Genomic DNA, 12,955 nt, shown 5'->3' on the forward strand with positions numbered 1-12,955 from the left:
TGCATAAGTTGAAATGATCTAAGCTAGGGAATGACTAAGGTAGTCTTGAGCTAAGATCTGAGTTAGCCCTCGCCTATGGGCGATGTTTTAATTAAAGGGCAAAAATTTTTAGAGGTTCGGTCCTGGTATGGACTGAGCGACGTGAGGCATCGACAGCGGCCTAGTAGGCCGGGATCGGGTCTTACAGATCGAGTCTAAGCGTAGTTCGGTTATCATCATCTCAAAGGAGATTTCGGTTTCATTGGTCTTGAGTATGATGTTGGCCTCGCCTGTCTCGTGTGGGACATCGTTGGCGGGTGAGAATAATGAGCTCGGGATCTCGGATTGGCTGATCACGATCTCGTAAGATCGGGTCTCGTGTGAACAGCCTTGCTTCTTAGCGCTTCGGAATACATGAACGTATTCGATTAACGGAACATCGGCGGAGTTAGTCATCGTCTTGAGCTCATGAATACGAGCTTCTCTTTTATAGGAATGGGGAAGAATGGAAGCGTGTCTCCTTTGGTCTCCAGGTTAGTGCTCTTGTTTCTAGTCAAGTGTTAGATCGGAGGAAAAGAAGACCCTTACCAAAGTCATCTCTTTCCCTTTTTATAGGATTTGAAGATGAATGGTGGTTTGTTACGCCTCCCCCACAAGTCTCGCTTTGACCAATTATTATGATCTCACGAAGCCTAGATATTAGGAGATCGAAACAAACTCTTTTGACTTCTTCTCTATAATAAATAACATATAATTATAGTGAGAAAGATTCGGTACAAATCATGGTCCAACATTTGCCCCCCAGTTCTTCAAGTGAGGTGACGAGGTTGGAGAACGGAAAATCTTCCTAATAACCAAAACGAAGTCGATTTCCTATTAGAGTTTCCAAAGTCGTTTGCCGTTTGATAGTGAGATCGGGGAAGAAAGGTTGCATTGAGCTTTTGGTCTTGGTTACTTCATGATCGAGATGTGAAATTGATCTAAGCCAGTGGATGAGCTACGTCAAATCTTTTGAAGTTTGTTTGATCATTGAGATCGTTTTCGTTTTCGTACGTGGGTCGGTATAAGGGTTCGAAAACGTTGCGAGAGAGATGAGATTTGGATGGAGCTGAAAACTTCGGCCGAGCTTGTCAACAAGGTTCCTGATTCTGAGAAGTATGGAGAGTTCCCTTGAACTCTCGTGGTAGATTGGACTTGTATGATGAATACATTCATCGAATTTGTTTTTATGAGCTTTTGATGTGAGTCTCGTTGTTTATTTCGCGTAGACTCAAGTATGTAAATATTTTGCGTTTGTGTAGAGGTGTTGGAAATATATTATATAATCCCAACGAATCATCAAGTCAATGCGAAATGATTGGTTACACGTCGATAGTCGAACTTTTACTTTGGTTCGGTTAAAGGAGCAATTTATATCGCTCGTCCTCGGAGTGTTTTGCGAGATAGAAGCTGATCAGGAAACTAACTCGCGGGCCAGTGGTGGCCTAAGGACGTGGCTTATAGGTGTTGTTTTTGATACGGTCGATGAGATTTGGGTCGTTTGAGACCATATGGTAAAACTCGCTAAGAGTTTGAGCTTGTTTAAAGTTGAAAATAGAGTTTAAGGATATTTCGAGCTAATTGAGACCAAAAAGTGAATCTCAATAGTAGTTCGAGCTACTGATAGCGTGAGAATAATGTATAAAACATTATGCGGTTTATATAAGTTTATTTATGAAATTTGTGATTTGAAATAGTGATTTGAATTTGATATTATATAAGTTGTGAAAGTAATACGAGAATCTATTCTCTGATGCAATGTATTTATGTGTAAATAGATTAAAGATAATTGTTTACCAACATGGGTGTGTTCTGGTTTTAACGACTGCGATCTAGCGGAGAAGAAATGGTGTTGGATGTTTGATCGGTTTTTTCATGTGTAGTTGATGAGAAGTTGATGCGGCTGTGAATTATTAACTTGATATGTGCACAACTCATAGTACGCCGTCGTGGACCATGTCGCGCTTACTGCCTCTTGCGGCTTTGCTTTTGTTTGGAAATATCGTTTTCTTTGTATCTCCTAAAATCTACACTAAGAATTTGATAGTGATCAGAGTTCAATCTAGGGAAGAAATAACGTGGGAAACAATATCCTCAGACACAACGATATAATCAGGTCTAAGTCATCAAAAATGGACTATATTCGTAGGTCGAATATCATAGAGATATCAGGAGAAGGAAGGATCGTGATTGAACTCGAGATCGAGCTACCTACGTACCCGTCAAGGGATCAAGTCTAAACGTAGTTCGGTTATCATCATCTCAAAGGAGATGTCGGTTTCATTGGTCTTGAGTAATATGTCGGCCTCGTCTGTCTCGTGTGGGACATCGTTTGCGGGTGAGAATAATGAGCTCGTGATCTCGGATTGGCTGATCACGATCTCATAAGATCGGGTCTCGTGTGAACAGCTTTGCTTTTTAGCGCTTTGGAATACATGAACGTATTCGATTAACGGAACGTCGGTGGAGTTAATCATCGTTTTGAGCTTATGAATACGAGCTTCTCTTTTATAGGAATGGGGAAGAATGGAAGGTGTCTCCTTTGGTCTTGAGGTTAGTTCTCTTGTTTCTAGTCAAGTGTTAGATCGGAGGAGAAGAAGACCTTTACCAAAGTCATCTCTTTCCCTTTTTATAGGATTTGAAGATGAATGGTGGTTTGTTACGCCTACCCCACAAGTCTCGTTTTAACCAATTATTATGATCTCACGAAGCCTAGATATTAGGAGATCGAAACAAACTCTTTTGACTTCTTCTCTATAATAAATAACATATGATATTAGGCGATCAAAACAAACTCTTTTGACTTCTTCTCTATAATAAATAACATATAATTATAGTGGGAATTATTCGGTACAAATCATGGGCCAACACATATAGGCTCATAAGCCCATGTTTTAGAGGTTCTAAACCCTAGCATTGTATTTCTATATATGTGTATCGTTGTCTATGGAATAAGAACAAGATCAACCGCTTCTCTCTTTTTCTTGATTCACAACAATATTAACTAGGTTTTGTAAGTTTTCACGTAATAAATTACATTAGGTATTTTTATTAATGAGTATTAAAAAAAACTGGAAAAATAAAATTTTTAATTCCACACATTACTGTGGGATAAATGAAAAAAAAATGAATTACATTTATGATCAAAAAGAATAATGGAAAAATTGATGGAAAATGATAATTTAAATATAATTGAAAAATATGTATATATATATACAATTTAAAAAAAATCAAACTACCACTTTTCCGTTTCTTTTTATTCCGTTTATTCCATAGTATGGAATAAACGGAATGGGTATAATTTAGTGGATCAACCCAAACCAAACCAACCCATGGACTTTAATGAGTCAAGAATTTGGATCTTATTGGATAATTGGGTTTAATGGATTGTGGGTTTAATAAGTTTGGTTTAGAATGAGTTGGACTAATATGAGTTAATGAATAACCCAAACCAAACCAATTTCTTCTTTAATTCCATTAAAAAAATTTAGAAGCAGTGACGATCCTCTCGAAAGCTCCGACGATCGCCTTCGGCGACCCTTTAAGCTTCGGCGGCGATCCTCTCGATCACCCTCTTCGGCCGCGACCCTCTCGATCTCTTCGATTGATCTCGATCTCTTCAATTGATCTCTACCGTTTCTCATCTCGTCACCTGCCGTATCTCGTCACCTAAGAGGCTCGATCTCATCTCCATATTCTCGATTGTTATATTCGTTGTGAGTATTTTGTTTTCGTTGTGGGTTTTTTTTGTATTGTAGAGCTTCTGTTGATGGTTTTAATGGTTCAACAAAGCCTCAAGTTTCAATACTTGTATATATATAAAGAACGTCACTGTCTCTCCTCTTGTAGTTTTAGCTCCCATACTCTGTGATTCAACACTTGTATATATATAATAAAAGAAGCATAACGTGTACATGTGGTCTTTTATAATGTAGATATTTGATTTTGTCTTATTGTTTTGTTTTGTTACAGTGTCTAAAAATGATGAACAATGATGAAGAGTGTCTTCCAAGTGGTGTTGGTGGACCCAATGGTGGACAATCATCAACAAGTGCATCACAATATCTTCTTGTAAGTTCCATTCATTCAAAAAGAACTAAAAGATCAACTGCATGAGAGTTCTTTACAATAGGAAAAGATGAGAATGGTCAAGAGAGAGCTTATTGTAAGAAGTGCCCAAAAAACTATTTGTGGTTTAGAACTAGTGGAACTTCTAACTTAAAATGCCACGCTGAAAAATGCTCACAGGGATTAGATGGTGAAAGAGAAGAGAGGAAGATTGATGATAAAGTTGCTAGGGAAAAATTCAGTCGAGTCATTATCCGACATAATCTTCCTTTCCTTGCGGTTGAATATGAGGAACTTAGGGATTATCTAAGTTATTTAAACCCAGATTATAAGTGTTACACTAGGAACACTGCTGCAATCGACGTGGTTAAAACTTGGGAGAAAGAGAAGCAAAAGATAAAGTCTTTCTGAAATGAAATGGACAAGAGTTTTATGTATGATTAAGTTGACTTTGTTTCTTTTTTTGTCTAACAGAATTGTTTATATGTTTGTTGTATTTTTACAGGAAGTTTGTTATTAAAGACAAACGATAATGACAAGAATAATTCCATACAGATGTTCACATGCTGTTGCTTTTTAATGAAAATACTATGTTTTATAATTTTATTAATTTTAACAATTTGCTTATAAATTTGCATGATACTATTTTAGATAGTGTTAATGATATTTTTATTTGAAAAATTTATATAAATTTCTCCTTATTTTAATTGATTTGTAATATTGATACTATATAATAGTGAGTCAACTCATTAAAACTATTAATCCATTATTTTAAATGAGTTATGGGTTGATCCAAACCATTAACTAAATGGATTAGGTTTATCCATTAACCATTAACTAAATGGTTCATATGGTTATGGATTGGTTTGAGTTGGATTATCCATTTTGACACCTCTACATTCCTAAATTGAATTATCAGTTACAACCTAATATTTTGGTGAAACTTTAGGTTAAAGAAGACAAAGTAGGGAATTTAGAGCATAAATATCGGGGTCTCTAACCCCGTTTCTTAAGCTAATTTCGGTTAAAAAAAAATAAAAAACACATAATTACACAAGTGCCGTGTCTTAATTAGGGTCAAGAAGAGTCGACTCTTATTGACACGCGTAGGCGTTTGTATGGACAGAGGAGAGAGAGAGAGAGATAGAGATGCAGAAGCGAGAGTTTGCGAAATCCGGCGGTCAGTCGGGTGGATCTTCGGCTCCGGCACCGAAGAGAGGCCGTCCCTTCTGCATTCAATCACTGTCTATGAGTCCACTGGAGAGAGCGGATCTATAGATCCATTGTTCACGAACTCTGCCATCAAATTCAGTTTCTAGAGTTTAATGGGTGAGCAAGTTGAGAAGATATTCACATGGGTTTTGAAAAACTTCTCCGATTTGCAAGACGAGCCTAGCTACTCTCGCCCTTTCGCCTTCGCCGGTTGCAATTGGAGATGTGATACCAAAGTATTAGGTGAGTCTTTTCCATTTAAAAGACAATTCTTCTAAGATGTATATATTGTTTGTCACCATTTGATGAGATATGTATATTGTTTTGTGTTGTTGTGTAAATGGCAGAAGGGCAACGGTGGTTCGATGCAAGTAGTAGCGTTTGGGGGTTTAAAGAGTTCATGCCCCTTTCAACAATTCGTTACAGAGATAATAAGTTGCTGCTGGAAAATCTCAGAATGCTGCATCTCAAGAGAAAGTAGTAGACTTTGATGTCTCTCAGGACATTCCCTGTCTCCATGAATCTAAAGAGGGTGTGGATGATGATGATGGCGCATCTGAAGAGGGCTCAGAAGATGATGGTGCTTCTCAAGAGGGCTCTGATGATGATGATGATGGTGCATCTCAAGAGGGCTCAGATGATGATGCTGTATCTGAAGAGGGTCAAAATGATGATGATAATGATGCTTCCTCTCTTGTTTCTGAAGATGGAAGTAGGGAAAAAGGTTCCTTGAAGGAGGGATCTCTTACAGTTGGAAACTGTGGTAGGAAGTGTAACAATGTGGCATCTGAGACTGAGGTTTCCAATGTGGATTATTATGATGATGCGCCTATAGAGGATCCAGGGGATGATGATGTAATTGAAAATGATCAGGGTGATGATAGTGCCTCATCTCTTGCTTCGGGTGTCAGTGACAGAGATGTAGGCTCTCTAAACAAATTTGAGCACGCCTCTCAGAGGGCAGATGATGGTGATATGAAATGTAACAAGGTAGTATCTGTTACTGAGGCTTCCAATGATTTTCCGGAGGAGGTTCAACCAGTAGAGGAAACCAAAGATGTTAATGGTTTTCAGGTTTTTTCTTCCCATGTAAGAATGGTGAATATTTCTTGTTTTGTTTTCAGGTTTCAGTCTACACAATCATGTTCCAATACAGTTTACATTGTTCTCACTTTTGCAGGTAGAATCAGTGAGCCATATATTCAGAAGACATCCGGACATAGCATTAGGCTTCCGTCCGAAGAACCAAGAGATCAGAAAAGCTTACATGAATGAACTTCTTAGCCTCATTAAGATGCTGTGCCAGTCACAGAGAAGCTCTCCGAGGATGTTCTGAGCAATGCTGATGATCATATGACCGGTAAAGAGAAGTACTGTGTGTTATTACCTCACAAAGAATTTTTTAGATTCCTATGTCTTGGCTTAAGAACCTTGCAATGGAGCAATTAAATGTTGGGGTTTCTTAACTCTGTCTCTTGAGTCACTTTTTCTACTTAAAAACATTAAAAAAATAATAAGAACCCCTAATATGGGTCTTTCCAATAATCATGCTCTAGAATTGAGGTGGTGATGTATGTTGGATTGTTGTGGGACGACATGGTCAATAAAGCAAATCGCATTATTGAAGAGAAATTACATATATTAGTTACTTTATCTTATTATTTCTCTGAACAAAAAAAGAATAATATATCAACAACAAAAATTAAAGTGAGAAGAAACCTAATTATTAGATATGAGTCATTTCGTCTCCGTGCACCTTCTCTTTTAATATTTTCTTACCATATATTTACATGAATTAACATTCTAATCAGTTACTAATCTTGTAGCGCTTCTGAATATTCATGCTCATAATACTATTAATAACCAGTTCGGGTTGATTGTATTGTCCCAACTCATTTTCTATGATTTTACCAAATCCATTTACTTTTTAATCACATGACCACTTGTAGGGATCGAGTGCTCTTATATATAAGTAACTTAGAGAGAATTAGTAAAAGGCCTTAAAATCATACGTTATATTCATTCTGTTTCAAATGAAAACTAATCAAAAGAAACATATACCGCTCCTAAGCATAAACTATTTATAACCGAATCCAAATTTAAACCGGCTAAAACCGTCGATAAACTGAAACACTTAGCAACTAAACCAAGAAAACCATAGTCAGCCATTAGATTGGATCAAGAATCAGCCCAAGCAGCGAAAACCGGCATCTGAGGCAATGTAAGAGAAACGGCCTTGAGCTCAGCATTAGGGTTTGTAGTCCAAGAACTCGTGTTTCCGACCACATTTGCTCCGAACATCTTCGGACCAACTTGAGGCAACGAGAAAATCCCAGGAAAACTCAAAACCCTCTCCGGACTACTCACTTCTTTATTCGAAGCACCGTCCACGACGGCGTTTAAAGCGGTTTCCTCGTCGTTATTGTTGCGGACCACAATGCTGTTGCTATTCCTTCGAGCCAACTCTCCAGACAAGAGTGTGTTACTAGACATTATTCGATCCACATCGTACCTTGTAATGTCAAAGTTAGTCACAGCGTTTGTGCCACGGAACTTGATAGCTGCTACATCATACGCTTCCCCCGCTTCTTCTTGAGTTCCTAATAGGTTAAATATATTCCGTGAGATACAAGCAATCTAAAAAGAGCTTTAATAGATGATAATTATCACTGAAAATTACCAAAAGTTCCGAGGTAGAGATCTTTGTTTCCAGCGACTCTACCGATCCGAGCTTGCCACCTTCCATGTTGGTGATGTCTATTAAAAGAGAACCACAAAGTCAGTATTCACATTTTTTTATGAAATGAAAACTATATACTACAAAGCTATATACATGCACGTAAAAGGACCTTGTAACTCCTCTATAGATGGAAGCACCCCTAGAGAAACCACTGCTTTTCCTTCTTAAATGAGCAACATGTTCTTGACGAGTCATGTTCTTCATGTCCTCAATCTCTTTCTGATATATCTCCACCTTTAAACCAATAAAGAAAACTCCATTAGCGTAATATAAAACATCAAAGATCAAAGAGATATAAAGTTGGAACTAAAAATAGATTAAAAGAAAATGGTTTACAGAGAAATTAGTGTGAGTAGAGGGACCCCAGTACTTGAGTGCAGCAAGATCATATGCTCGGGCAGCTTTCTCCTCCATATCATAACCTCCTAAAAAGATTTAATCAAACAAAAAGCAGTCAAAACCCATCATTATTTTCCCTAGAAAAATATTGGGGGAAATCATGAATCCAGGAAGATTGAAGTGTGTACTTACCCAGATAAACTGAGAAGAAGATCATCAAATCATAATCACACATAGAGAAAAAATAAACCCACAATGTCAGATAAAAAACATTTATCATAAAGAAAAGTAAATAATAAAACATAAAAATAAAAGCACTTGACCTTGTCTTCCTTTTCTGCTATGACCTTCCTTCTTGAAACTATTGTCCCATAGATGAGCTTCATATCTACCGGTCCATCGATGTCTATTTCACATTATTTAAACGATAGAATAAGTACAGAAACTTTATGACCAAAGTCAAATAATATTCAAAGAATTATAAGAAAATAAAACCTTGTAACGCCTCTGTATTGAGAAGTTCGTTGTCCAAAAGTATCAATGGATTTTCTATGAACAGTCTGCTTCTGTCCAACAACCACAACTTCCTCTTGTCCTCTCTTCTTCTTCTTGGCAGCAGCCATTTGTTTTGTCTCAAACCCAACATTTGTCTCAACCAAAGCTTCAGAGATCTGATGGTGGTTTTGAGTTTGGTTGTGGCCTTGGTGGTGAGGGCCAGTGATGCAGCTAGATTGTGACCCAGGGCTCATGGATAAGCTCAGTGACTGTTGAAATTCCCCATATACCCTTACATTAAAAGGGCCTCTTCCATGTGTCAGACCAGGGACACTCTCGTAATTTCTTGATTCTTCCTCGTGGTGGTTTCTGGTTTGAGGGAAACTAAAGAACTCTTGAAAGTTTGTGTTGTTGTCTGGCTCATGAGTGGTATTGTAGAATAAACTATCTAAGCTAAGATCCATGGTTTCTTTGTGATTTGTGTTGCTGTGATGGGTCCCAAAGAAATCTTCTATCTTCGGAGATGAAACTAAAACCACCAAAAAACCAGAAAAAAAAACGTTATAATAAAGAAAATAAAACATAAATTCTTGAAAACCAAACATGTTATCATGCCAACGTTAAATTAATTAACCTTGTGTATGGTGATGGTGATTTGAGTAAGAAGATCTGTTGAGAGCTTCCATTAAGCAAAGAGAACCATCAGATCTGAGTGGCATCACGGACATTTGAGAATAGATATCCCCAGCTGCCGAGTTAGATCCATAGCAAACTCCATAGTTGCTACTGTTGTCACCAACAACAAGTTGTGGTGGAACAGAAGAAGTTGCAATTGATGAAGACGAAGATGAGTATAGAGCTTCTCCTTCACTTCCTCCCATTTTCAACATATTTGAAGACAGCGAGAACCCTAACAAGTTAGTCGTGTTGCTATGATTATTATCATCATTATCACAAAAAGACTTCATTTTCATTTCTTCTGCGTCTCTTCTTTCTATAATGTTTCTCTTCTTTTTTTTTTTTTTTTAATCTCACGAAATGGTAAGCTAAATCGCAATCATTAGCTAAACAACGAACACACGATCTTTTTCTTTGTTGCGGATCAGAAGAGAAAAGGAAGGGACTTGAGGATATAGGAGAGGTTTTTGAGAGTATTCTTATATTATTCTAAGAGGGAAGAACAAAGCACACACATTTGCTGTTTGAAGATGTTGGGATCCGTGTTCTTATCGAGAAAGACGTTTCTTTTATTTATTCACTTTTTTTCAAAAAAAAATTATTTTGGGTTTTAGGCTTTTAGCCCTACAAATCCCCACCTTCCACTTATTATTTCGGAAACTCGCTAGTCGCTACGTGTGCAGTCGATCCGGACCTAGCGAGTTAACAATAAATCGGGAAAAAATCGGAAAGTAATCGGGGATTTTTTCTTAGAGTAGTTATTGATTACGGGTTAGATAAATACATTTTGAAATCATAATGTGTAGATTGCTGTAGTCCAGCGGTATAGTGTGCAACAACTCGTGAATAAACTCGGGTTCGAAACTCAGTTAATGCACTATCGTGTGTTTTCTTCCTTTTTTATTAATGAAGGGTAAAATTGTAATTCTAGTTTCATCTTCTTCCTTGCATCTGCAACCCTAGTCATAGCCGCTCCAGATTTTTTCAGCATGATTTTTCGAGTTTCTTGGCTATTTACATCGATTAACCTTTGTTTCCTTGTTATTAACAAGAAAATATGATAGATTCGTGATGCCATAGTCAATTTCGAGTTCCATAAACCCATAATTTTTTTTCCCGATTTTTTTATCCGAATCAGACTGATTTGCCACGGTTCATGGGCGTAGAACGCATAATCGCCGAGAAATCGCTTCAAATCGCCGCGTTTTAGAACAAGGGTTCCAGTACAGCTATCAGTAAAACACACAGAACACTTGTAAGGAGTATCATATTAAATTTTTCAAAATATATCAAAATACATTTTAAAGTTTATAACTTTTTTTTGTTAGGACATTCAAACGCACTCTCGAAACATTTTATAAATTGTATTCCATTAGGCTTTAACATTTTTTATAACTCATTTAGAAACACACAAAAAGTTAAATATTGAAATGAATCATTTTACTTGGGGGAATTGGAGCAGATATACATAAGAAAAAGAGGAATTAAGTTTATACACATATCACCACTTTGGCTATGATATGTTATATATAGTTATGGAAAGTGTCAAAAATACTCCTTTTTGTGCGTGTAAACGTGAATGAGTATTTTTTCTCTTTATTCTGGAAACTGAAAAAAATTGTTTTTTCCAAACTCTTGCTAGCGACAAAGAAGAGGAATTTGAAGAGAGTGCATGAAAATTTGAGTTCAAAAATAGAAAAATTGAAACTAGCGATGAACGGTTCGGTCGTGCGGCATAACTAGGATATTGAAAGTTAGGGTTCCAGTGGTTCTTTCAATTTCACGCCGGCACGATTGAGTTTTCAAAACCAATGAATCAAGGTAAATTTGGTTTGATTTCATATAATCTAAGTTTCAAACCGATCTCGTCCTGTATTGACAAAAATTAAATTGGTAACATCTGTTTTTTTCAAATTCTGTCAGTTTAAGTGTTTTCTTCGTTTTTTCCCACAGAAAGTTCTGATTAGGTGTTGAGGAGACAATGATGTCGTGTGATGATAGGACTATACTATATGAGAGATGTTCATAGTATAGTTACCCAAAAGAATTTAAAATAGTGTGATCTAGATACGTTGTGCTTCCATGATTGTGTTGAATGGTGTGAATGCTCTGCCCTATGTTCAATAACACATAGGAGAATATAAACATATTGTATTGAAAGTCATTTGTGTGTTTGATAATGTGACCATACTACATTGAATATAATATAGCCTACTGTTCGCGTTTTTTTATACACCACCATTCCGTCATATATGTTTTGTTTAATAGAACCACGTTCTTGCTTATTATGTTGCACATGTTATGCATGCATCAACCATGCAATAATGGTGGAGGATTGCTTGCCGAATCTGAAATTCCATGTTCCATCAACCATTTCTGCCCCCATTTTATGGTAAGAGGTTATATCGCTTGGCATATGCGACGTCAAGTTCATCCGTTTCCAAAGCTCTGTGGCCTGCCAATGCGGATTTCTAAGACAAACACCGTCTTATAGTTCAAATACTATTCTTATTCCCCGTAAATGAAGCTTTCCTAGTTTCCATCTGTGGGACAACCTTTTTGGACCCGACCTTATGCATTTCTTTGTCATGCAACATCCAAGCTTTTGTTTATTCTCTTGTCTTAAAAGTACATATCTTTCGTAGGTTCCCTATTTGATATGGTTCAATATCTCTCATACCAGACATTCAATACGTAGGAACTTATTCACCTTTGCATAGGAAAGTGAAACCTAAACAAAATTGAAGGCCAAAGTTCGTTTGGCAAAGTGCCCATACTTTGACGACAGTATAGTCTATTTTTATTTATTCACAAACCAGACATGGAGAATTATCAGTTGCGGTGACTGCCACCCCGTTAATCATAACTCCGCTGCACTTGTTACCGATGCTTATAATGCTTGCAATTTACAGCTTACATTCAAATTGAGCGGAAAATTACAGTGCTTTAAATTATTAAGTTTGGTGTTCAGTTATAGAAATGGCGGACTATTCTATGCATAGGTTTAGTACAACAAAATTAAGCACATGGCTATTACCTTTCGTTGGCTTCCACAAGCGCACACGCTTGCAGGGCGATTTTAGTCAATTTTTGACGAAACCTGTGACTTAGGTAGGCATGTACCATAGCATGGCTATATTGTACATTTTGTTACCTCTTATAAATATCCTACAAATTCTCCCTTTTACTTATCGTGAACATACGTATCATGTTATTTATTTTTTTGAACATTACATATCATATTATTGGAAAAAAGAAATACGAATACAAACCTATAAACAGACAAAATGGTAAAGAAAAGTCCAAAATTTCTCATAAGCGACCGTAGAAATTACGACGAAAATTTTGGTCACCGCTCTAAATGACCCGACATATATAACTCTGCATCATTTGAGCTGCAGTTTC

General features: G+C 37.0%; 1 protein-coding gene, 1 long non-coding RNA gene and 1 pseudogene across 2 annotated transcripts; 2 read left to right on the forward strand and 1 right to left on the reverse strand.

The window, feature by feature from the left end:
- Positions 1–3,422: 3,422 nt before the first annotated feature.
- Positions 3,423–4,585, forward strand: LOC106333276. Its single transcript, XR_001268327.1, has 3 exons — positions 3,423–3,734; positions 3,991–4,089; positions 4,267–4,585. It is a non-coding gene; the product is annotated as an uncharacterized LOC106333276 (long non-coding RNA).
- A 548-nt stretch (positions 4,586–5,133) lies between these two features.
- On the forward strand, positions 5,134–6,915 carry LOC106331673 (annotated as a pseudogene).
- A 367-nt stretch (positions 6,916–7,282) lies between these two features.
- On the reverse strand, positions 7,283–10,094 carry LOC106328621 (AP2-like ethylene-responsive transcription factor ANT). The gene is made up of 8 exons (XM_013767101.1): positions 9,507–10,094; positions 8,873–9,401; positions 8,701–8,783; positions 8,570–8,578; positions 8,375–8,463; positions 8,148–8,272; positions 7,979–8,055; positions 7,283–7,898 (listed from the first exon to the last, which is right to left on the reverse strand). The coding sequence occupies exons 1-8, from the start codon at positions 9,844–9,846 to the stop codon at positions 7,477–7,479; spliced, it is 1,674 nt and encodes a 557-aa protein (XP_013622555.1). The 5' UTR covers positions 9,847–10,094; the 3' UTR covers positions 7,283–7,476.
- Between the last annotated feature and the right edge of the window lie 2,861 nt (positions 10,095–12,955).

This window comes from Brassica oleracea, chromosome C3 (genome assembly GCF_000695525.1).
Source record: "Brassica oleracea var. oleracea cultivar TO1000 chromosome C3, BOL, whole genome shotgun sequence".
NCBI classification, from domain to species: Eukaryota; Viridiplantae; Streptophyta; class Magnoliopsida; order Brassicales; family Brassicaceae; genus Brassica; species Brassica oleracea.